The sequence below is a fragment of the Enhydra lutris genome, unplaced genomic scaffold, assembly GCF_002288905.1.
Source record: "Enhydra lutris kenyoni isolate GAN:26980312 unplaced genomic scaffold, ASM228890v2 scaffoldscaffold34, whole genome shotgun sequence".
NCBI classification, from domain to species: Eukaryota; Metazoa; Chordata; class Mammalia; order Carnivora; family Mustelidae; genus Enhydra; species Enhydra lutris.
This window is the reverse complement of record NW_019154118.1, coordinates 11,920,717-11,947,218: the sequence shown is the minus strand read 5'-3', so window position 1 is coordinate 11,947,218 and position 26,502 is coordinate 11,920,717. Positions and strand designations below refer to the sequence as shown.

The window sequence follows — 26,502 nt, the reverse complement described above, 5'->3', positions numbered from 1 at the left end:
CTCAATTTGCCCAATTAATGATGATTAAATACCAAAATGGTACATTTGTCTATTGTCACCCCTCACTAGATCATATTCTCCTTTATCGTTAAGATATTTATCTTTTTAAATTTATTTTTTTAAAGATTTTATTTATTTGAAAGAGAGAGACCACAAGCAGGCAGAGAGGCAGGCAGAGAGAGGGAGAAGCAGGCTCCCTGCTGAGCAGAGAGTCCGATTCAGGGCTCGATCCCAGGACCCTGAGATCATGACCTGAGCCCAAGGCAGAGGCTTAACCCACTGAGCCACCCAGGTGCCCCTGATACAGATTTTTTAAATGATCAGATAATGTGAGTGGATGAATTCTACCCTTGAAACCATTATACACTGTTGTCAGAAATGAAAAACAAAGGTTTAGCAACAATCGTCCTGTTATCATTGTCTAAGACATCAGAAAAGTGACAACAAGGTCACATCACCACGCAGGGAAATTTTAATCTCTCTCCCACCCCTCCTCCCCGCAAAGTCTTACAACCTAGCTGATTTACCAGTACTACCCACGTGTGGCAGAATGACCTGTGCCACCAACACATCATTCACACCTCTCCACAATCGCGATGACACATGCTGTCCCCTAAATGTTCCACCCGGAGGTAGTCTGGGGGCAGCGAGCCAAGAGGGGGCTTCCAGAGCCAACGGAGGCGTTGAGACACATGAGGTCACAGAGCTGCTGCCTCTCCCCCTTCAAAAGAAACCACTCTGCTCCCTTTATTTCAGAATCTAGAGGAAGTTGACAAAGTGTGACAACAGCTCGGCACAACATGTGGTGGAGATTTTGCAGCTTGCTGGCCTGGTTCCCCTTACAAGGTAAGGACTTTGGGCTCATTTCTTATGAGACTCAGCTGACCTGGTACTGTACCAAATCTACCTGTCAGTCAGTTGTATTCACAGAGGACCCACGACGGAGGAGAACCCAGGTGTGTATGTGATTACTTTCCAAGCTACACCCCAATCACACATGGAGGGGTGCTCCTGCTTTATTTAATCTCTTGTTCAATGGTTCGATTAGTGTTCAATACTAGTAAGTATAGAAAGGGTCACTGTAACCTGTGTCTCTGTGGCATCTATGTTATGGCAAAATGTCACAAGCTTATTGGGCTCTGTCTCTTAAGTGTATGCAAGGTGGACAAGCATCACAGTGGGATTTTATTTTTTTAAAGATTTTATTTATTTATTTGACAGAGATCACAAGTAGGCAGGCAGGCAGGGGTGGGGGGAAGCAGGCTCCCTGCTGAGCAGAGAGCCCGACGTGGGACTCGATCCCAGGACTCTGAGATCATGACCTGAGCCAAAGGCAGAGGCTTAACCCACTGAGCCACCAGGTGCACCCACAATGGGATTTTAAAAGCTTCCTTGCTGTATAAGCCTTAGCCAGGTAATTCAAATTCTCTAAAAACTCAATGTCTGAACTTAACATGGAGAGATGATTAATTATGTTCAACAGCGAAACTCCCTGGATTTTTAAAGGGATCAAATTTCAAAATGGGAAAGCACTTTGAGGATGACAAAGTGCTCTACAACTTTTCATTAGCTCAGAGATAATAATGAGCCCCATGGAAAATGCCTGCTTAGTTTTTGAGTCTGTGATAGTTTACATTGGATTTTCAAATCTGACTTTTGATGCTTCCTGAATTTGAATGTTGCATGATGAAAATTAGAGACGCTGTTACCTCTTTAGCACAGGTCAAATTATTCCTGCTCAAAAGGGGGGACAGGGTGTAGGAGTCTCTAAATCTCTCATTGCAACTTGTACCAAATTCTTACAAAAGAAGCTATGCCAAAATGTATTGCTTGCTGCCTGTGTGTGTTTCCAAATATTGAACTGAATTACAGTTAGCTTTCAGGGAATGCACCAATCCTAAAGCTACATTCGCCATAGAACTGCAGCTGAATGATCCCATTTTAAAAAACTAGATTTCCTATTTTATGTAGTATTTCAATTCCCAATTTTGTACACTTAGATTAAGTGCTTTCTTCTTTTGTTCTTATACTCTGAGGCACTTCCTATAAATTCAGTATTTGGTAATAAATAATATTAGTTTCTTCAATAAGTGGCTTAAAGTACAGCTCATACATTCAGGAAAAGTACATTCAGAGAGCCAAAATTAGAATGTTCTCAATTCTTCCAAAGTTTAAAGCCCTTTACTGACTTTCACTTTTTGAGGATTCAAGTTGTTGCCTCCTAAAAATATCTCACAAAAAAAGTTTTTAAAGAAAAACAATAATAATCATGTCTTAAGGCAAAACCTAAAACAACTCTTTTAAAATATAAATTATTCAAATACTATTTATAAAGGGAGGAGAAAAATATATTTATGTACCATGTAAGGGGTGGGCATTTTATATTAATTATATTTCATCCTAGCACAGATACTGAGGTATTAATATCCCTACCCCAATTTACATGAGAAAATGGAGTTTAAAAGAAGTTAGATAACCCACCCACATTTTTACAGCTAGTAAATCAGCCTGCACAGCATATAAATAAGAATTATCTCATGAAGCATTTACTCTGTGTGTGTGTGTGTGTGTGTGTGTGTGTGTGTGTGTCTTTCTACAAGGTTGGGATAAAAAGTGTTTCTTAATGTAGATCAAAAGTTTGAAAGCCACTGATTTATACAATTTGGAAGATATGCTATTGAAAATCCCAAACCGTAAACTCACCCAGAAGGCATCTAGGCTCAATGGCATTGGGCACACGTTGTCCCCTCTGACCTAACCTTGCTTGGGCCTGTCAGAGTCCCAAAGAGGAGGGAGCTGACCATATTGCTTTCTTGTTAACAAAAAGGCAGCGAATCAATTTTGGCAACACTATCCGTTGTCAGCTGTTTGTAGCTATGAATCATGGGAAGATCGCTGTACCTTCTACCATGCAACTTCTAAGGTTGCCAAGAACTATGGACTAAAAAATTCTGTAATCTCTTTTCAAGGTCACTATCCACCTAAATAGCCTCTAGGATTGGTAAGATACACTAAGAATGAACAATTTTTCAAAATTAATCCCATTCAGCTATATTGTGGATGATGAAAACCCACCAGTTTGAACCTTCTATCCTGGTCTTCAGGGCAGGGTAGGATGCAGGAAACGAAGAACAGTTGCAAATTTAAGGTTCTGTTGATAATCCTTTTGCCTATGTTTGTTGTTTTTAACCATGAAAAAGTCCCATGTTTGTTGACATTCTGAGATGCCTTCTTGAAAGCCATACTGGAAATAATTTTGACAAAGCCAGATTCATCTTCACCCTTCTAATTTTCTCTGTTGAGTTTATCTAAATAATAATAATAATAACAATAACAGCAACAACAACAAGCCTTTTTTATAATGATCTAAATGGAAGCATTTGTCTACTACCTCATAACAGTCATGTAAATAGGGCTCTGATTTGAGACAATCATCCTGATTTCAACTTAGCTCATGTCTTTCTTATGCAACATAACAATAACAGAGCTGAATTGGAATCCTGTTACACTGTTTATTACTGGATATATAAATGTCCACATTTTAGCCATTAATTCAACTAATACTTTAAAATCTTTTCTTTTTTTTTAAGATTGTATTTGAGAAAGAGAGAGAGCATGAAAGAAAGAAAACAAGACAAGTGGGGGGAAGGGAGAGGGAGAAACCTACTACTGCTGAGCAGGGAGCCCGATGCAGGGCTCGATCCCAGGACCCTGAGATCATGATCTGAGTCTAAGGCAGACACCCAACTGACTGAGACACCGAGGCGCCCAATACTTAAATGTTATTTGAAAAAAATTAAATAAAATAAAACTTACTTTGTGTGAAGTCCTGGGACTGTAAAAATGAGTGAATGCCAAACGACTTCTCTATGAGAAGTTTGCTATCTCCACACAAAGATACTTGTAACCAAATGTAAAGCACTGGGCTAAGTGCTGTAATAGAAGTCCCTTCAGGGAGCTGGAGGAAAGGGCAGGTCATTGTGGGGAAGAAGAAGGCTAAAGACTGGTTAGGCAGTGGTATAATTTGAATTGAGTCTTAGAGGAGATAAGAAAGCTATCCTGGCAGTGGTGCCTGGGTGGCTCAGTCAGTTAAGTATCTGACTCTCGATTTCAGCTCAGGTCATGATCTCGGGGTCGGGAGATGGAGCTCTGTATCGAGCCCAGCATCAGGCCCCACTTTGGGCTCCTCACTGGGCATGGAGCCTGCTTAAAATTCTGTCTCTCTCTCCTTCTCCCTCTGCCCCTCCCCCTCTTTAAAAAAAAAAAAAAAAGGTATCCAGGTCAATAGAACAGCATGGACAAAGGCCAAGTGTCTTCTTGAGCCTGGACCTGGCCACGGCTGATAATCACATTAGATACGAGCAAACAGCGGAACGGAGTGGGTGGTCTCTCTGCGCCAGGTGTGTGTGGAGCCTAGGGGGACACTAGAGATGATGCGTTCTGATGGGATCTGACAAGTTTGGGGTCTCTGCGGGATAGACTCGCTCTGTTCTGGAGTTATTTAATTTATTGGATGCAATCATTGGGATACTAAGGTAAGGGGGGAAAAAAGGTACATTTTACTCTTTCTTCAGTCTACCATGATAACCTCTAGTAGAGGAGAGATCAGACACTGCGACTCTGAAAATCTTGGGGAAAACAAGGAAATCGTAAGAACTGCCCAGGTTTCATCTATGTATGCTTTGGCGGGTGGTTGGGACTGCTGCTTGCCCTTTTGACTGAGGGTCGGTCACACGTGCTTCTGGGTGAAGCCACTGCCAGGAGGTTGGGGGTGGAGATTATGAAGGTCACAGGTTCTACTTCCATCTATAAACCGGTCACAATCCATAACCCCAGAGTCAACCAGCAGCCTCAGAACACATGGCCTCGCATGGATGGATGAAACTAGTCAGAAGTCCATAACCCATTCAGTAAACAAGATCCACCAGCAGTAAGGGGGGACCTCCCAGGAGAAACTCCACGGTTATTCCCTGCCCTGCTTTGCACGCTTGGCCTCTGAGGAGCCACAGAGGGCCAACAGACAGACTGGAGCTCTGAAGCCCAGCTGGGGAGCCTAGGAAGTAGGCACACCGCACTCAGGAGCTACACGGGAAAGTCGAGGGGTGCATAGGGATATGTTTTTAGAGCCTGCAGGGGAGGAAGTGGTGAGCAAAGAAGGTAACCCACACCCCTCCCTCTGACAAAGAAGGTGAAAGTTGGACTCCAAACTTAGATGCAAAAAATATATATATAAAAGAGGAGTTCCGGTTTAGTTTGCAACAGCAATGAGAGAATCCTGGAGAACTTCCCCCTTGGAAGACGTACCATCAAAGCACAGGTACAGGGATCTTCTTCCAATGTTTAGCAGAGCTCGACACACCGAACGGTATCTGGGAGCGCTCACAGCTGAAGCAGCCTGTCTGTGGCTTCTCTCTGGGGCTATTCTTCCTTTCTACAATGATTTCCTGTCTCTCAATCAAACACGGGGTCTACATGCTAACTGAAAGAGAAATCAGCCTGTAAAGCTAAAGGCGAGGCTTGGAACAGAGTAGAGGATACAGCAATCATTCTATGCCTCGAACACAGCCCTTTCTACGGGAAACCCAGGCTTTTGTAGCTGTAATCAGTAGCCTGGGACTCAGTTCCCAACAACAGAAGCAAACACTGATTTTAGGAAATACGATTTTTTTTTTTTAATTTATTTGACAGATAGATCACAAGTAGGCAGAGAGGCAGACAGAGAGAGAGGAAGGGAAGCAGGTTCCCCGCTGAGCAGAGAGCCTGATGCGGGGCTCGATCCCAGGATCCTGAAATCATAACCTGAGCCAAAGGCAGAGGCTTTAGCCCACTAAGCCACCCAGGCGCCCCAGGAGATACGATTCTTTCGCTTCTGCTAAAAAGCCACCTTATATGTCATTACAATTTCTTAAACACTATAAGAATCAAATAACAATTTAATTCAAAAGCACATATCCCAAGAAAAAGGCATCTTTAAAGTGGAAGACATTTATTCATAAACAATCTGCAGATAAATCCCGACACTCCCCCTTCCCCAGACGCGGGCTTCCTGTCTAGACAATGGCTTTGCCAAAGGTAAGGACATGGACAAAACTTTTTAGTATCAACTTCTGGCCTGAGGGATGAAATTAGGGCATGTTGCTTTGACAGTGGTCTTTATTCTGTCATTGATTCAACATAGTAACTTCCCTCCTGTCTCTCAGTATTCTTATTAACAACAGGAGACCAAAGATGCCTGTCCATCGCCTGCTTTATGCTGCCATCAAGAGAGCTGGCACTAAACCATTACTTTTCAAGCTCACACTGTGATACTTTCTATAAGGAATGAATTTTAGAGAAGTAGAAAATAGTCTCTGCCCTCTAGAAACTTCGATCTGTGGGAAGCAGGATAATGCACAAGAAGGAGAAAGTAAAAAGCAAGAATCAAGATGGGAATGACTATGGAAGTAATGGAAGGTAGATGGTTCTAGATTCAATTTCTTGGCTCGGAAGCTCCTTAGCCTTAGAAGAAAATCCATTGTCACTTCAAAGTATCTCCACTAATATTATCTTTGCTACTCAGTTACGGGTTGATTTTATAGATGAAAATACTTCCAAATGACCCGACCCAAGCAGAATTCTGGGCTTATGCTTCAATGCTCTTATGAAAACACAGTATCTTTTTATGGACTCTTCATTGTTCATTAGTATTGGCTGATGATTTGGGTATTTTTCCATCAGAACTCCAGCAAACTTTTTTCCCGTGAAAGTCAATAAGAATACAGTACAATTCTGGGTTATTATTGCCAGAGGCTAGATTGAAATTAATGACCTAGAAATGGAACAAACTAAAAAGTCCAAAGCACTTTTCCTAATGCTTGAAATTTATTACAAGGAAATAAAATCCTTGTTTCTCTCTCTCTCTCTCTCTTTTTAAGGTTTAAGATGATACAGTGAAACTCATTATATCTGGTATTCATAATTTATAACCCCACAGCATTCTTCTGTTTATAGAAGTGCTTCGTACTTTCATTGATAAGAACTGTCTAGTCCTCGGGGAGGGGCGGGGGGGAGGTTTTTTTTAAACTTAAGACTTGAAGAAATAGCAGATGGCAATAAAAGTGCCAAATCAGCAATAAAGCCCATTTATTTTATTTTTTTATCCATTTCCTTTTTGGGAGATTGCATTTACAGCTGTTAACAACCCACTGTTTATCATTCTCTGGGGGTCGTGACTGGGGGAAATTAGATGCTCATGTTTGCCTGGAGAAAGTGTTGCTATGGACACCTGAACTGGAAGAGATCTTAGAACATCCTTCCTCTGGTGTAGAAGCTCTTTTGCAGGTAGGGCTTACCTACTCCCCATAAAAACCACTTGGAATCCTAGACACCTAACTTGTACTTAAAGCCACAAGTCACTTGTTTCAAGGTTGAGGCCAGAAACAAGTGTTTCTGGGGTCTCCTCATTTGGACAATCTGACCTAGTTACATGACCATGGACTCTGAACACAGACATGGGTACAGACCCCAACCTGTGTGACCTTCAGCCTCTATTTCCTCATCTAGAGAACCAACAACATCATTCTTTCTTTATAGGGTTAGTTCAAAAGTTAAATTAAATACAGGTGAATGTGGCCTGGCAGAGTTCCTGGCATAGGAGAGAGCAAGTGCCTAATAGATACTGTTCAACATTTTCCTTCTTTCCTATCAAAATCCCACCCCTTCATTCAGACCTCCTTCAGGAGGCATCTCACTGCCCCTACGTACAGTGCTTGCTCCTTTGTATTGATTTATGTTTTGTTTCTCTAAGAAGTGTGTAATGAGAGGCACTTGGGTGACTCATTCGGTTAAGCATCTGACCCTTGATTTTGGCTCAGGTCATGATCCAGGGTCGAGAGATCGAGCCCCATGTTGGGGTCCACTGCTTAAGAATCTCTCTCCCTCTCCCTCTGATTCTGCCCCTCTCCCCCTGAGTCTCTCTCTCTCTCTCGCTCTCAAAAAAAAAAAAGTACATAATAAATGAATAAATGACTAATGAATGAATAAGGTTGTGTTGAGAATAAGTCCCTGCCTCAGCTCGGGAGTGTGTCTTGGCCTATGCCAGCCTGACTGTCCCCAATTCTCTTCCTCTGCAGAAGCCTTTCTGACTAACCACACAGAAACAGTCACCGTGGAGGAAGGCCAGACGCTCATTCTGAAGTGTGTTGTTTCTCAGGGGAAGACCACCTCCCTGCAGTGGCTGGCCCCCTCAGGGTTCACCATTTTTTTAAATGAGCATCCTGGTAAGTGAAAGAAAAAAAAAAAAAAATCGCCACCAGACCTCAACCTGTGGGATTTTCCAGACAGACAAGTTGGTGGGATAGAAACCATCATGAGTCACCCATACGGTGGGCTTGGCCCCCCTACTATTACGTGGGGATCACACCCAGAGACCTACTACTTTACACATGGCTGCTTTTTCTGACAGGAAGTCTGAAAGGGAAACCCCACCAGAATGGTTGGTAAAGGGGGCTCAAGTTACAAAGCACATTTCCATGCCCACATCTCACCCCCACGTCACTCTTTTCCTCTCAGCAGCCATGAAACTGCCAACAGCACCAATGACAGTCAGGCCACAGACAGACTTGAGGCCTTTTGTCCTCCCGCAGCTCACGCTGTCACCCCACATCTGGAGCCAGCTGCCTCATTTCCCATCTGAGCGATTCAAAGCCCCATCACAAAGCTCCCTTCCAGATCTCTCCTTTTCTCCTGTTGTTCTCAACACAAAACCAAGATCACTGAGCAACTGAGGAGCAGACATGGCGCACTACCTTGGAAGGGAGGGCCGCCATTCCTGTTTTCACAGACACAGGTTGAGTCCCAGATGCCTGAGGTGGAAAGGGAATCCCCCACCCCCAACACTGCCAGTTTTATTGACATGTAATAAACACATAGCACCGCGTTAGTATGAGGCATACAATGATCTAATATTATGTATATACTGCAAAATAATTGCCACAGGGGGTCTAGTTAACATCCATCACCCCACACAGTCACAATGGTTTTGTTTTGTTCTTAAGGAAAGGGATTCTTAAAAGTCTATTTAGTTCCTCTCTTTGGGCAGGATTTTACTAACCCCTCCTCTTCCTAATGAGACCATTGTATACCTCCATGTAATATTCTGAATGGCCAAATATTTGGAAAAGTCTCCAAAACAGCAAATTTCATTCTATCTTGTAAAAGCAGAGCCTCTAAAAAACTTGATATGCTCCGAAACAGTTTTTTAAAGATTTATTTATTTTAGAGAGAGAGAGAGGGAGGGAGGGTGCATAAGCGGGAAAGACAGAGAGAGAGGGAGGAAATCTCAAGCAGACTCTGCACTGAGCGTGGAGCCCAGCACGGGGCTTGATCCCAGGACCCTGAGATCACAACCTGAGCGGAAAGCAAGAGTCAGAAGCTCAACCAACTGAGCCACCTAGGTGTCCCATGCTATGAAACATTATTAAATATCTTTATGTTTGATGTAAACGTACCATATATTTCAAGCTAAATTAACTATTAATAGTAGAATCCAGTAAAGAAAGTAGATGTTAATTGTTGAAAGTTCTGAGAGAAACAGTTTGAATAGAGATCATTCCTGTTAAATAATGTTTTCTCTTGGTTTGGTTTGGGTTTTAGTAACCTGGGAGAAGACGGGCACTCTCAAATTCCGCCAACAGAGAACCTTGGTTGAACTCGGTGATGCTCAAGCAAGGGTCATTCTTGCCTTCCAGGGGACATATGGCAATGTCTGGAGAGAGTTTTTGTGTTGTTATAACTGGGGAAGGGGGGCCGGGGGGGCAGTCCTAGCATCTAATGAGTAGAGAGGATTGCTGCTAAACATAGTGTACAAGATAGCCCCCACAACGAAGAATTAAGGACTCAAAAGTCAATAGTGGTGAGCTTGAAAATGCCTGAAATCTAGCTCAGATAATGCCAGTGTCCCAGGACACACAACCATTCTTTCAGATGAGAAACAACCTTCCTTGGTCAGCCATTCAGGGTTTAACTATGTTACGCTTGTTCATGTTACAAATCCAAAGAAAGAGAGAGAGAGAGGGAGGCAAAACCACTTATTTCAGGAGCCTCTGATTTGCTAAGGGACCTACGACCTAAGATAGAAATCCCAGGTCAACACAGAATCAAAAAACAAAACAACAATAACAACAACAACCCCAAACACTTGCCATAATCTTCAGGAAACTTCAAATAATAATAAATTTCAAAAAATTAAAAATAAAAGGAGCACCTGGCTGGCTCAGTAGGTAGAGCATGCAACTCTTGATCTCAGGGTTAGGAGTTCAAGTTCCACATCGTGTGTGGAGATTAACTTAAAACCAAAATCTTTAAAAATAAAAAGCACCCAAATGGAGAAATGGATAGTCACGTGTTAATTTTCCATTCTTTACATCCATTGTGACAGGACAACCTCAAATCAATTAGATTTCAAGGAGGTGACTCTAATGGGGTGAATCTAATTTTTCATAATGTACAAAAAATTGAAAAAAAATTAATCACCCCTCAACCCGAACCCTTCACCAGCATAGTGTTAATTTCCTACATGCACAAATAAAGCAAACGGTTTATTTCGCAGATCCCAGTATCAAAATATTTCATTTCCTAAATGAATGTCGAGCTTTTGAGAGGCATCCAACTGGGAACACTAGAATTTGGAAGGCAGCTCAATCGGAGATGTGACATTTGTTCCGCGAAAGTGTGAAATTCAAAAGCCATTCCTGTGAACAATCAACCCACTGAGAGACTGTATTCATCTGATCACTTTCTTCCTAACAGCTCTTTTTCCCTCTTGTCCAGCTTTAAAAAATCCCAAATACCAGCTTCTTCATCACTCCACCCATCAGCTTTCCATCAGCGTGCTTAATGTCGCCCTGCAAGATGAAGGCGTGTACAAGTGTTTACATTACAGCAACTCCGTGAGAACAAAGGAAGTAAAAGTAATCGTGTTAGGTAAGTGTCTGATGGCCGGCAACCCAGCACATGAGCGACAGACTTAGGACGGGACAGACCATTCTTAAACTTCACATTCTAGTTAGTAATATTGCCTAGAGCAAAGCATTTTCTTGGGCACCTCTACCATCTTTTGTCAAAAGGAAAACAGAAAGGAGCATTTTGACTCGCGAGCCCCAGATGAAAATGTGACTTTGTGAAATTTGTCTTTGGTATCAATGCCGTTTCTTGACCAAGGAAGTAAGAGAAAGGAGAATTAATCCTTGATAAGCTGCTACTATGCGCCAGGCACTGTGCTAAGCTCCAGGGGATCAAAGAGGAATCGGGCGTAGCCCCTGCCTAACAAGGAGTTGGCACACGGGTCAAGGTAGGAAGAGAATCCTGTAAATAAAGTAGAAGCTAACAACAGCATAAGCTAAGATAGAGTGAATTCAGATGTAATTGCACTGGACAGCTGGCTCACATCCTCTGCCAAAACCAGGTCCTCTCTTCCAGTGGGGAATGGGGTTGGGAGGTGTGGACAGGAAGCACTGGTCTTCTGACTGCCCAGGGCTGGCTCCATTCTCTGGACGGTCCGCTGTGTTCAGTGTAAGCCTTACTGTCTTTACTTTTCTGCTTTTTGTGACGGAACAGATCAATTATAAACATCACTTTTTATTGATCTCTAATTCAGATCAATTATATATACACATCACTTTATATAGAGCTCTAAGTGACATAATTCCACAAATCACAAGTGAATGTCTTAGGCTTCTTCTGTTGAATTAATGTAGCATGGTGCCTGCCATAAAGCAAAGGCACAGTAACGAAGTATCTGGGAAGGCTCCCGAGGCAGGTTGAGACCCAATGGGACCCAGCCCACCTTACTGGCCAGCGCCCACAGCACTCTGGCTCACGCTGCCTGTGTGTCCTTCTGGGCTCTTCTCCCAGTCCCTGCATACCTCTGTCACTACACTTACCGCATGATCTTTTAACTAACAGCTTAGGGACTGAGTCTATCACTAGACTGTCAGCTCCTCAAAGGGCTTTATCTTTTCCTTATGTGTACAGCCCGCATCTAATGCATCTAGTATCTACTTGCAGCTGACTTTGCAATGTCTCAATGGCAGATAAATGATCCAATCAATGTGCTGGGGTGCAGTTCTGGACCAAAGTGTGAAGGTGCATGGGAAAGAGGAAGAAGGTAGCCTACCCAAAAAGTGCACCTTGACCCTTGAACCGCACAGGTTTGAATTGTGCAGGTCCCCTTATATGCAAAGTTTTAAAATAAATACATTCCGGTACTATAAAGGTTTTTTCTCTTCCTTATGATTTTCTTAATATTTTCTTTTCTCTAGATGACTTTCTTGGAAGAACAGAGTGTAGAATACATAAAACATAGAAAACAGGTGTTCATCAACTGTGTTATCACTAAGGCTTCCCATCAACAGTAGGCTCTTAGTTGAGTTTGGGGGGACTCAAAGTTATGCATGGATTTTCAACTGTGCGGTGGTCAGGAGAAGTGTCAGCGCACCTAATCCCCACATTGTTCAAGGGCCAACTCTATTTCCAAGACAGGAGTATGAAAAAAAGGACAACTGGGCCCTCGATAAGAGAAATGCATCTTTAATATTAGGAGGGGATAGAACTCACTCACTTTGAGGTGAGTCATACACTCATGCCAGTCTAGAATTGAACCGACACTCATAAACCAATTCCTTCGTGACATAGACAAGGAAACTGACCCACCAAGATATGGAGGGACACACAAGGGTTCTTACAATAACTGGTAACCGATGTAACTAGACTAGTGTTCTCCCAAACACAGTCAAATAGCAAATGTAAAAATTACTGTTGTGACACTGGGAATTTCCAGGGACTAATCACACACTGGGTGACAAGCAATATGGACTAGAGCCAAGGTAGGTTTACAAGTACATAAAAGCCCTTTAACTGTATTCTGGGAAAGATCAAGTAAAAAAAAAAAAATGCCCATTATTTAGACCATACACTACCATGATCCCTATAGACTATTAGACTCCGTGCTTTACTGGGATACGCAGACCAGCTCAGTGAACACAGAAAAATTAATTTTCTTCCAGCAACACCTTCCATACCAACCCTGGAAGCTTCAGTTATCAGAACGCAAGACGGAAAAGAACACGTTACCCTTAAATGCTCAACCGTGAGAAGTAAGCCCCCTCCGCAGATAACCTGGATTATAGGGAATGACATAGAGCTCAATGGTAAGGACAGTGTTCTCTTTCCTCCTTTGTTTTCCTTCCTACGGCAATTTCCAAGGAATTTTTAAATCCTCTGGCACCCTCTGGTGGTGTCAGCGGCGGCAAAATAGCTTTCAACAATCCGTCGGATTTTTCTGGACAAATTATCTTTATAACCTATCGATACCGTGCCTTCATCTTGAAAACCTATCACAAATAATAGGATTAGATGTTTATACTTAAAAGAAAGTGGACACCTGAAATTGGATATTATGGTTTCTTAAAATTCAACAGAATTTCGTATATAGGTAGGATATAGTTATTATTCTGGCAGATAAGATCCTGCTGAAAAAGTGCGTTACGATGTCATGCCCTCAACAAAATTATTATGGTACCAAAGAATCTAAACTTTGATTAGATTAAAGCAGGGTTCAGTTGATGGAAGGATAACTAATGGTCACGTTTGGGAACTATTTAGAGTTTCTTTACATCGTAATGTATGTTACATTGGACTTTACACACTCAGAGAGAGATTCCGTCCAATGCCAATTCTACATCATTACAAGACCTCACCTTTCATTTGCCTGATCGATTCACCTTGAGTAAGGTCTTGGGTCTTTGTGTTTGACAACATCAGGCTGTCCCTGTGTCATCACCATAAGCTTTGGATTTCATTTTCCAGTAGTGAAGGTTAATAGAAACCTAACCACTGTCCTTCACCTGCTTCCCTCTGGGACTGGGGCCAAGCATGCACAAGGCAGCTGAGCGAACCTAGAATGACTTAGAAGTCTAACAGGTTCACCAAGATGTCAAGGCCATTGGTCTCTGAGAGAACCAAACCCACCCAATGGTATTAAGTAGCCACAACCTCCTACACCGCTTTCATTTGCTCCATAGGTGAGACCCACCATGAATTTGAAACGGATAAGAAGAAATGTAACAGCAGCAGCATCCTCAGAGTCCACAGACACAGCAGAAACTCAACAGTGGACTGCGTGATCCGACACAAAGGCCTACAAGGAGGAAAACTGGTAGCACCTTTCCGATTTGAAGCCTTGGGTAAGAAGAACAAATGATTGTCTTTAATCATTTAATTTACCTTAATATTACACTATCAAATGAAATTAAATGGAATGGGAAGAGTTCTTCAGAGCGAGATCACTGTCCACAAAGCTCTCCTTAACAGCAAATTCCTTTAATGATGGAAATTTCTCCAGCTGGGCATCCTAGAGCACCTGTTCCAACATCCGGGACCCCAGTTGTGCGGAAAGCCTTGCAGGGAGCCATATGCAAATGACGTCATGCTTGCATTTTGATAATGACGGCCGGCCTGACTTGGCCTTACATAGTTTTATTGCAGTCACGTTTTCAGGGAGGTCATCTGAGACATACTTTATCTTTGTAGTCAACCCAAAAGGAGATAACAGCCACTGAAATAAATCTAAACTTGCCTGTATTATTTTATGTTAATATAAAACACTTACACAGTCAAATTAAGCCATGATTCCTCTTTAGATTTATATTGTTATAACTGTTCTGCAGGTTTTAGTTTAACCGTGTTAATATTCTGGGCAGAACAAATATTAATAAAACATCAAATAGTTAATGTAAAGAGGCATTTTCAGAATGTGTTCTCTGATTCATCAAAAACAAAAAATAATTTTAAAGCTCCAGAAAACCTTTTTTTGAGAGAGGGGGGGTGGGGAGAGAGTGTGAGGGGGCAGTGGAGAGGTAGAGAGACTCTCAAGCAGGCTTTAAGCCCAGCTCGGAGCTTGAGGCAGGACTCGATCCCATGACCCTCAGATCATGACTGCAGTTGAAATCAAGAGTCAGACGCTTAGCCAGCTGAGCCACCCAGGCGCCGCTAGCGAACTTCCTGAGCCAAGAAGTATCTAATAAGAAGTACCATGAATCACACATCTGTAACGAATAAGACTCTGACCTTCGTTATTTTATAAGGTACTTCTCAATGTACAAAGAATTCCTCAAGTGCAAGGATTCACTCACGCTAGCAAAGGAGGGAGCGGCTGGGTGAGGATACGTTTGTTGAGAAAGGCAAGGCACTGGTTAAGGAGAATGCCATCATGGGAGAAGCACCCTACAGCCCTGTGGGGGTTGCTGCTGTGGCTAACGGCTCCCCCCTCACTACCATGTACTTTCCACCAGTCACTTTCTCATCAAACCAAAAGTAGCAAGTCTTGAGGAAGCTGCCTCCAGAAGACTGGGGCCCCACAGACTGGGCTTGCTACCATAATCTGACACACAGTCCTGCCTCTCCATGACTCGTCCCCCTCCAGTCCAGCCTCTGCTATCAGTGGAGCATAGCTCATGGGGTGGGGGGTGCTTCTGAAAGATCCTCAGATTCTTTTATTTTTCTTTAAGATTTATTTATTTATTTGAGAGAGAGAGAGAGCATGGGGAGAGAGAGAATCTCAAACAGATTCCCCACTGAGCATTCCAAAGCAGGACTCGATCTCATGACCCTGAAATCATAACCTGAGCCGAAACCAAGAGTTGGACGCTCAACCGACTGAGCCACCCGGGAGCCCCCAACATTCAGATTCTTCAACAAAAGAATTAGTGATATTGAAAAAGTATGTATTTTTACTTTTCAGCTACAATTCAGTCCATCTACAAAAATTACTCCAGAGGGGAAATCAGTTTCTTCTCCATTATGGCCATACTTCCAAAGGACTCAAAATCATAGTCATAAAATGCTTCTAATAATAGGATAATAATAATAATAATAACAGGAGGATAATAGGATGATAATAATAATAATAATAGTAGGATAAGACTTGACTTTAGTTTCTGATCTAACTGAGTCTTCAGAGAGCAGCTCCAACACCAGCTCTTGGCCGCTTCCATGTGTTTATGGCTTTTCACCCTTTGGCAAACAACTACGTTGACATACAGATACTACACACATTTTGTTCATCCAATGAGCTTAAAAAGTTTGGTTAGCTGAGGGTGCTTTAAAACACATTTCCAAGTAAGGATTCTGGCCCATTTCATTCCCATACTCTGTGTGGTAGGACCTGGGAAAATGAAGATCGGGCAAGCACCGTATCCAGGGACGTAAGCAGTGTCTGCCGTTGAAAAATCCACATTTCGATGCTTGTGGAAGTGTGATGCTTAGAGGAGAACAGAGCAGGAATGGATCAGACCCTCTTCCAAATGATTTACTTCATTGTTTAGTATTCCAAATGAGGAATCTTGATTTCCTATTACTTAACTGGAGGTGGGATTAAAAAAAAAACCAAAACTTGAGCAACAGTGCTCAAACTTAGAGATTTGGAGACCCCTCTGCACTCCTGCAAATAGCTGAGGACCCCAAAGAATTTTTAGTTATGTGAATTGTATCTGTCAATATTTACATATTAGAAATTAAAATTGAAAAAATAGTTTAAATATTTATTTATAAAATAATCCACTACATATAAACAGAAATGGCATTTTTTGTGGAAAAATAACTGTTATTTTAGCAACATCAAAATGTTAGAAAAATTGCACTGTTTTGCATTCTGAAATCTCTTTAGTATCGGGTTTAATAGAAAACTATTAGGTTTGAGGCGCCTGGGTGGCTCAGTGGGTTAAGCATCTGCCTTCAGCTCAGGTCATGATCTTAGGGTCCTGGGATCGAGCCCCACCTCCTTTCCTTCTCCCTCTGCCCCTCAGCCGGCTTGTGCTCTATTTCTCTCTCTCAAATAAGTAAAATCTCTTAAAAAATAAAAATTAAAAAGCTGAGAAGCACTCACAAATTGCATAAAGACATTGCCTGTCACATATCAGTATCAATATTTATAAAATTTCAGGTACCTTTTCTATACACTCCCTGGTTGCAGGTCTGTTCATTGGTCAAATCTACACTAAGCTGAATATCTGGAAATATCCCCAAACACTATTTTGATTGTTTTCTTTTGTTTTTTATAGAGAGAGAAGGGGGAAGGGGCAGACGGACAGAGAGAGTTCTAGGCAGGCTCCACGCTCAGCATGGAGTCCAACATGGGGCTCGATCTCACAACCCTGAGATCATGCCCTGAGCCTAAACCACGAATTGGACACTCAACTGACTGAGCGATCCAAGCGCCCCAACTATTGTTCTACTATACAATATTACATTTGTAACCATTGTGCTTAATAAATAGCAAAGCCCTGTGCTAAGCATGTTGAATGAACGAACTCATTAAAATTTCTTGCAAAAAAAAAAAAAAAAAACACCCCAAAGGCAAATGCTGTTAGTAGTTCCATTTTACAGGTAAGGAAAAACTGAGCATTCAAGAGGTTGGGTATCTTGCTCAAACTCACTTGGCAGGGGCGCCTGGGTGGCTCAGTGGGTTAAGCTTCTGCCTTCAGCTCGGGTCATGATCGCCAGGTCCTGGGATCGAGCCCTGCATCAGGCTCTCTGCTCAGCGGGGAGCCTGCTTCCCCCTCTCTCTCTCCACCTGCCTCTCTGCCTACTTGTGATCTCTGTCAAATAAATAAATAAAATCTTTTAAAAAAACAACTCACTTGGTAACAAGCAAGTTAACAACATCAGAATTCAACCCAGTCTGTGACTGACTCCAAGGCCACCTAACGAATAAATAAGGAGGGAGCTAGGGGACCGGGCAGACAGACAGAAGGACTAACAGGTAGATGGAGACAGAGACAGCAAACCGCCTTAGCATACTCCTGTGAAACACAGCGCTGTGGCCCCCCATGCCGAACTTCTCAGCCAGCCAGCCTAGCAGATGGGCTAGCAGCAGGACGGATTCAAAAACCAGAGCAAGAGCTGCAGGGCGCATAGTGCTGAGGTCTCCGCAGAACCTCCCAGGCAGGTAGCAGCCGTGTCCATTCCCCAACCTATTGTCCCAAGCACCATGTGGGTGAGACTGCTCTCCGTAGTTGCAGATTTCTGTTTTTCCCCTTTCCTAGTTACCAATCACGAGACGGCTTCAGATGCCCCGGAGAAAAGCTCCCCGTCCTCGCAGGACCCTCAGCAGCCCACTAGTACTGGTAAGTGTCAACCTGTTAAGATTAAAAAAAAAAAAAAAGTCCTTGGAAAGAGCAATTTTTCCAATTCTCATTTCTAAGATTTTTTTTTTTAATTTTAACTTTTTTTTTTTTTTTTCGTAAGAGAGGGAGAGAAAGAGGTGGAGGGGGAAGGGCAGAAGGAGAGGTAGTAGGGTCTCAAGCAGGCTCCATGCCCACCGTGGAGCCTGATGCAGAGCTCCATCCCAGGACCCCGAGATGGTGACCTGAGCCAAAATTGAGAGGTGGATGCTTAACTGACTGAGCCATCCAGGCGCCCCTGATTTTAACTTTTTCAGATTTCTTTTTTTTTTTTTTGACAGAGAGAGAGAGAGATCACAAATAGGCAGAGAGGCGGGGGGGGGCGTTGGGGGGGAAGCAGGCTCCCTGCTGAGCAGAGAGCCCAATGTGGGGACCCTGAGATCATGACCTGAGCCAAAGGCAGGTTAACCCACTGAGCCACCCAGGTGCCCCGATTTTAACTTTTAATAAGGCAATGCAGGATACCCTGCACTGGCTCTAGCTTAGTGGTTTCCTGGAGGGGCAGAGAACACCACCAGCAGAGTTCCCTTAGTGGGATAGGCTTTGGGGTAACTAATGCCTCGTAAGTTCAGTGCTGGTTTGCTTCATACACACACACACACACACACACACGCACGCACGCACGCACGCACGCACAACTGTGATATTTGAATTTCCTCTACGGTAAAGGGCAAGGTTGAATTCATTTATGGAGAGACTCGTTTCTTTGTTTTCTCATCCGGAGCACAGCAAACACAAAATAAAGACTTGGTTTCAGCAAAGGGCAAAGAAGCAGGATGTGGAGATGTGGGACTTTGGGCCACAGAATAACAAGCTCGCCTTTGAAAACACCTCAGTTGCTCGGTTGTCAAGAACTCAGACAGGTTTTGGATGACAGGATTGAGCTCTCAAGGCAGAATATACGAAGCCTGGATTATAATCCCAGTTTTTTAGACAGTGAACCCACTGGATGGTTAGCTCTGGGCAATAATCATATATTTATCTTTGTATCTTACTTGGCGTAGTATCTGGCACTAGCAGATACTCAGAAAATGCCGTATAAATGAATAAATACACGTATGAATACCTTCATTTGTTATGGGGTTTCGAGCAAGAGAGCCTCGTCCAAAAAGGGCATAAACTCCTATATGTCCTCTTTTTGTTTCAAACAGTGTGTCTGTAGGAATCTCCTTGAGTGGAATAAGCGCTTTCCTATCATTATCATGTCCATAGTTCTGAGTATCAGATTGCATTTTTAAACATTTTTTATCTGGAATAATATTTAAAAGTAAGTGCTCGGGGCTTTTAAACACCAACACAAACAATATGTACCAGCCCGTGTTTTGAAGGGCAATGGAGATTGAAAATGGTCTGAAGTAGAGCCACCATCTCACTTGCTTTAATAATTCAATATTTGTAAACGTGTTTAGAATCTACTTGTCTTCAAATTGGCTGACAGTGCCGCTAAACAACCCAATTTTCTGCTCTGCTTTTTCATATAGAACATAAGATTTAATATGGTTTCTAAATTTCCTTTCGGCTTTCAATTTCTACGATTTTATTACTGTTAATCACACCCATTTCCAGACGAACGGGTGGTTTCATTCCCCGCGGGATCCACACAGTGGCGCTGTGCAATGGGCTAAAAGGCAGGGGGTGGCGGGCAGGAAGGGGGAGGATGAGCAACAAAACCAGAAAACCCGGTCTTTGGTTTTTATGGCTTCTCTCGCCTAGCAAAAGCATCACAGTACATGCCCCTTCTAAGGGGGGAGGCAAGCAGAGGTTTGAAGGATAAGGGAGCCTATTTTTCAATATAGAAATGTTTGTTTCCCAGGCTGTTATGTTTTCTTGCCACAAGGCTTGGGGTCCCAATCTTTGGCATCCTGGCGTTGCTCTGGTGCTAATCTGAAGCCCTTCTCACTAAGAAGCCTGATTCAGGAAGCAGGTGTAAAACAGTGGTTTACATTTTGCGTTCTGAATTTCGACGTTGGCTCCATCACTCACTAGCTCCGTGACGTCAGACAATGTACTTAGTTTCTCTAAGCCTCTGTTCAGAGCTGTGGTGAGGAACCCGCGGAATGCTGTGTTTGGGGCCGAGCCTAGAGCTGGAGTGCAGTTATCATCGAGGCGAAATGGGCTGTTTGCAACTATTTCTGGAAGACGTCAGTAGTTCAAAAATGGTCTTGTTGTTTTGTTTGGTTTTGGTGTTTGTAAAAAGGACAACTTAATTTGGTTTCCAAAGCTGCTTCAGGATGGCTGTGTAAATATACACACTATTCATATACCGTCACATGTATATTTCATGTCTTAATTTCTTTCGACTTAGTTGCAGTAATGGAAGATTCCAGTATAACAGAGAGTGACAAGGAAGAGAAAGAACGACCCACTGAAGACCCTGCCTTGGCAACTGGTAAGCATCCCCCACAGCACTTAGAATAAACACTTGACATTTTAACCTCTTCATCAGTAAATCCAATGGCCTTTTTCAGTCCCCATTTTCTTGACCTTTTTATTGGTTAATCAATCCCTTGTTCTTTGACGTAGTTGCCTCCCTGGCTTCCTTGACATATTCTGCCTGGGTCTGTGACTTTTTGCTAACCACTCCTTCTATGTATCCTTCAGAGAATTTCCCTTCCTCCTCTGGCTTCTTTTATGTGGATACACTTCTGACTTGACTTCTTTATCCTTGATTCTTCCCTTAATTCTCAATGAGTTTACCCATTCCCAAGGTTGTTCCTATTGTCACCAGGCAGGAAAGCTCCATATTTATACTTCCAGAACATTCTCTTCAGAAGTAATCCCTGTTTCATTCCACCTTCTACATCCCTATTGCTGGATTTTCTGCCATCTCCTCGAACTTAACATCACTAAAAACCAAACAGCACCTTTTCCCACAAAATCACCTCATCCGGATGATCACAGAGTCCCCAAACCTTGATGTCATCCTCCATTCCTGTGGATGTGTGTACACACAAACACACAGAAAATCGGTCCATCTCCAAGGACTTTTGAGTGTCCTCTTCCGGAATCTTGTAGACCATCACTGCCACCGTTGGTCCAGACCCTCATCAGCTCCTGTACAAAGTTCTAGGACTTCAGTTTCTCCTTCTGTGGTCCATTTTTAGGACTATGTTCAAAACACCCCATTGCATTCTTCACACTTCTGTTCAGAAAACATCTGTGGCTCCCCTCATTTACCACACAGAGCAGGAGCCTCAACGCCTCCACCAAACGGCCTCCATCCCCTGTCTCTGCAGTCTTGTCTCTAAGGTCCCAATAAGAACACACAGTTTTCTCTGACAATATCATCCCTTTTTGACTGCCCTGCCCTTGATGACCTGAACTGCCCCTGAAGAAAGAAAGGGGCTCATCTTGCCTCTCCTTACCCTTCTCTCAAGGCCAAGATCTTCATTGAGAACTTTCCTGACTAACTCAGGGACCATGCCAGCCTCTGAATCCCTGAGCACATGATGCCGTTGACATTAGGGATCGAGAATTTGGCAGATTTCTGACATCTGTTGATTCGTGTATTTGTTTCCATAGAGAGAGAACTACCCCAAAAGCACAGGAACCATGCCTTGAGGAGGCCCAAACACGATGTCGACACTAGCTAGTGCTCCTTAACTACTTGTTGGCTGAGAGGGGGTCAGGACATCTGGGCAAAACTAGAGCCCATAGAATCAGAAAGTGAGGTTTAGAAAGATCTTAAAGACCTCACCTAATTTATGTCCAAAGCCCTTCATGTAGGACCACATTTAACCTAGCCAACATTCACGGATTTTATTTTATTTGCATAGTTTTCCACACTCCTTAACAACCTCTCCTATGCTTAACCACATTTTGCTAAGGAATCATTCCTTATAGCTCATTTAAGTTCCTGACTATAATCTAAGTCAATATTCTTGCGTATTTTCTTTAGAAACGAAACATCACGGCTTTGAAATCTGTGTAACTTAAGAGCATTTTTCAAATCACCTCACAGAATTGCTTTGTTCATGCGCCTGTCGCCTTGTTTTCGGAGAATAAATAATATGAATCTCTTTCCCTTCAGGGTAAAGCTCTCTGTCTTTTTACCCGAGTCGCCTATCAGCTGACACTATGCTTTGAAAGAATTGTGCAAACCCTGCAGTGATGAAAACCAACCAACCTTGAACTGTCTAAATTCCTTTTGTTTCCCATATAGAAGCCAGTCTTCAGTACGTGGGGGTGATGCGGAGGAAAAACGGCATCCTGCTGCTCACCCTTGTGTCCTTCCTCATCTTCATACTCTTCATCATCGTCCAGCTTTTCATAATGAAGCTCCGGAAAGTGCACGTGGTGTGGAAGAGAGGTGAGAGGCAGAGGACCCGACGAGGCGCTCGGGGGCGCTGCGACACGGGGCAGGGACAGAGGACATTCTGGCAACTAAAGCTTTTCTGTCCGATGCCGCACAGCCTGTTTGATACGTGCTGTCGTTCAAATAAGCACTGGCTGGTTTTGCAGTAAATACAGGATGTGAATCTCCAGGGGCTCTAATCAAAGAGTATATAACCCAGAGATTTCAGAGTCGCTCCCGGAATTGACATTAAGTTATAAAAGCTTCTAGTCACCAAAGGATCCCCAGTAGAAAACTCATTCACTCATTCAGAAAGCATTCACTGAGCCCCTCTGGTGTGCCAGGCGCTGTGCCAGGCACGGGGGTGATACGTCTGTCAACAGGAGAGACCAGCCACCCCCCCCCCCGCCGCCCCACAAGGAGTTCACATTCTAGGGATGGCCAGTCAAAGGGGGGATATAGACTGTGTTGGTTCTGTTCTTACTTTGCAAGAATGTATTCAGCCTCCATCAACCATACTATGTGAGTAACGTTTCTCAAGCTTTCCGATTAAGAAGTTATCATCAGACAATATATATATTTGTGAATGAATACATTCTTGCAAAGAATAATATATATAATATATAATAATATATTAAAATAATATTAATATAATATTAATATTATAGTAATATATTCTATATTAATATTATATTAATTTATTATTTAATTAATTTATTGATTTATTATTATATTAATATATTATATATGTTATCTATGCATATCTATCCCTTCCAGCTCTGGTATGTGTTGAATCTATGCATTTTAATAGTGTACCTTCCATGCTACATAAATTACATATATTAATATATATTAATTGCATAGATTCGTTTTTTATTTAATTTATATTATTTATTATTTAATATATATTAAATGCATAGATTATTTAATATATTATTTAATATATATTATTTATTATTTAATAAATATTTAATATATAATATTATTATTATTTAATATATATTAAATGCATAGATTCAACACATACCAGAGCTGGAAGGGACCTTAGAAGTTATCCAGAATAATCGTCCACTCAATGCATTCCATCTGTGTGGACCAGGATTAAATCCCCTCCTTAATTCTGAGTGATTATTCAGACCTGTGCTGGCCCATGCAGTGGCCACAATGTGGCTCTTGAGCCCTTGAAATGTGGCCAGTCGCTTTTGAGAGGGGCTGAAAGGATAAAACACACACCCAACTTCGAAAGCTCAATACACATACATACATACCACACACACACACACACACACACACACACACGAATACAGTACGTCTAATAATAATATATTGGATCTATTAGGTAAATGAAATGTATTATTAAATTAATTTCACCTGCTTCTTTTTGCCCTCGGAGCATGGCCACTAGAAAACTTAGAATTACACGTGTGGTTCGCATTCTAGTTGCCAACATTGTTGCCTTAGCCACATACGGCTCCAACACCTCCAGTAGCAGAGAACTCAGTATGTCCCAAGGCAAAATACTACCCCTTTGAATGGCTCTCGCCCTGTTAAAAATACAACTTCTCCTAGTTTGATGTCATTCTCTCGAAATATTCAACTGGACTAAACTTCATCATAAAGAGACCTAGAAACAGTGTCCGGCTTTTCAGCTGTACCTACACAATAGGCAAATGCCACGGTATTGTTTCAAGATCTCCCATTAATGCTTCAGTCCCATAAACTCCTTTAAGGGCCACTGGAATGGTTCCGTCCCAAAGAACAATACTTGATTCTAATCTGAGGTCATCTGATTTCTGGAACTCTTACACAGCCTAGCACAGTGCCTGTAGGAATCAGAGCACAAAACAAAAACAATTCTCAGAATGAATGAGAACATGAGGCATGGAAGGAGGAGTAGTGAGTCCACTGCTGTGTAGACAGAGGGATCGTGCTATTCAACTGTACATTTGTACATATAGGGGATGTCTGGGGCACCCGAAATTAATAATCTTGTTTTTCTTGCAGAAAACGAAATCTCAGAACACACTCTAGAAAGTTACAAATCGAGGTCAAATAATGAAGAAACATCATCCCAAGAGAAAAAGTGCCAAGGTAAGTCAATAACATGACCTCCGATTTGAAAAATGAGGTTCATTAATTTGTTGCCTTTAAGGGGGAGGGCAAAAATCAAAGTCTAATTTTAGCACTAGAAAGTCCATCAACTTAAATCATCTTGTAGAACACAGGAGCATCTTCCAAAAATAAGAAGTAGCGACCCTTAAGTTCCTATGGCTGCAGACATGTCCCTGTGGGAAGCTACCCCTGAGTTCTCACTGCCACACAAAGGCACATCCTGGGAGTATATGTCCCTCTTGTGCTCTGGGTATCTTTCCTACATCTTAACCATCCAGCATTTTCCACACCCCATACCATCTGGTCATTTCTGATGTATCGTTTTAGCTACCACAGTCCTCCTCAGGTGGTGAGTAGCGGGGTTTATCTATGTTATGTCCCCCGATTCTAACACAGGGCCTGAAGCAAAGGGAGGGGTTGATATATTTGTGTTGACTAAATGAACACAAGGATTAACTGAGTCAGACAAACATGTTTTGGGTCTTTTAAATGACTCCATGGTAGTTTCTCAAGCAAAGTATGTAAAGAAAGTGAAGGGAAGGGTTTCTAAAGGAGACTGTGTGCGTGCACGTGTGTATGTGTGCATTCTTGACAAAGATCTAGTAGAGTGCAGCTGGTACTACAGGAAAGCAAGAACCTTCTACCTTTCCTTCAGCCATTTTGGCTCCTCCATTGCAAAGTAACTTACACCACCCACTGAGAGTTGCAAGCTACGCAGAAGAGCTTGGCTGCGAGTTTCTACTGGTTTCACTGAGGTTTTTATAGGAAGCTGGCCCATCGCAACACCTCTGCCCTTTTCTTTTGTTTTGACCTAGTAAGGTGTGAAATGGAAAGAATCACTGTACTAGCTGGGACGGGAACAAGAGGGCAAATCATGAGAACTGGGGGTGGGAGGGGAAAGTGGGAAGTGTGTGCGAGGCACAGAGAGTCTGTTGCATTGCACATGTTTCTAGAACATCAGTGTTCTTGTCCTCAAATGGCGAGTAGGAGAATTTTGTCAGTATGATGTGTTAGTTGGATTATTTCTTATGCCAGTTTTCTTAAGCAAGGGGAACCAAAACAGTGAGTGTAGAACAATAACTTTTAGAAGGAAAAGAAAAGCCCTTCGCTCAGCTGCTGAAAAGGCAGAAAGCCTTTGCATCTCAACTTTAAGAAAGTTGAAAAGGGCTACCTTTGCTCAAGCTTCCCTTCCCAGGAAGGGCCATCCCCAGGGGCTGGCCACAGACTGTGGGAGGTGGTACTTCCTCCTGGACTGGGCCCCAACCTGCACTTCCGGCCTCCTTCCCTGAGCTCCCTCCAGCCCAGCATCTCGACTTCCATGTTTTTACTCACTTAAAAGACATCCTCTGGAGCTGTCTCCTGCCTCTGTGTATAGTTACCTGGGCTTTGAGTAGTCTGCCCCAACCCTATGTTTCCCATAAGTCCTACTACTTTTAGTATGAAATTTGCTAAATACAATGTAGGGTTCCCCCCCCCAGATTTTTTATAGAAATGTCTATATATTTTATTTCAGGTTTATTAGTATATTTATGTAAGAAGACTTAAAAAATCAGCCTATAACAATGCATTCAGGCCATTTATGATATGCATGAATTTCAGATTTGATTTTTTTAAGCCATTAGCCTATGAACCCAAAAATGCCACATGCCAAGTGTCTCAAAAAATGGATGCAGTGTTATTCAAAAGAAATGGTCATCTTTAAAAAAAAAAAAAAGAAATGGTCATCTTTGACACATTTTTCTCTCAGGTTTCCGCTCTAAGAGCTACATGAACTACATCACACAGTTGTACTCAGAAGCAAAAACAAAGAGGAAGGAAAATGCACAAAATTCAAAATTGAAAGAAGAGCCCACCCATATACCAGAGACCATTGTGTAG

General features: G+C 42.5%; 1 protein-coding gene across 1 annotated transcript; it reads left to right on the top strand.

The window, feature by feature from the left end:
• Positions 1–800: 800 nt before the first annotated feature.
• Positions 801–26,502, top strand: LOC111153927 (cytotoxic and regulatory T-cell molecule). Its single transcript, XM_022513243.1, has 10 exons — positions 801–846; positions 8,112–8,258; positions 10,810–10,962; positions 13,044–13,187; positions 14,061–14,222; positions 18,081–18,161; positions 20,524–20,607; positions 22,381–22,527; positions 24,517–24,603; positions 26,372–26,502. The coding sequence occupies exons 1-10, from the start codon at positions 801–803 to the stop codon at positions 26,500–26,502; spliced, it is 1,182 nt and encodes a 393-aa protein (XP_022368951.1).

Bases quoted from the DNA above. Each gene is read 5' to 3' on its own strand.
- LOC111153927 (XM_022513243.1), top strand. From the start codon at position 801: ATGTGGTGGAGATTTTGCAGCTTGCTGGCCTGGTTCCCCTTACAAG. The intron at 847-8,111 runs GTAAGGACTTTG...CTTCCTCTGCAG, and splicing joins GGCCTGGTTCCCCTTACAAG to AAGCCTTTCTGACTAACCAC. The intron at 10,963-13,043 runs GTAAGTGTCTGA...ATTTTCTTCCAG, and splicing joins AGTAAAAGTAATCGTGTTAG to CAACACCTTCCATACCAACC.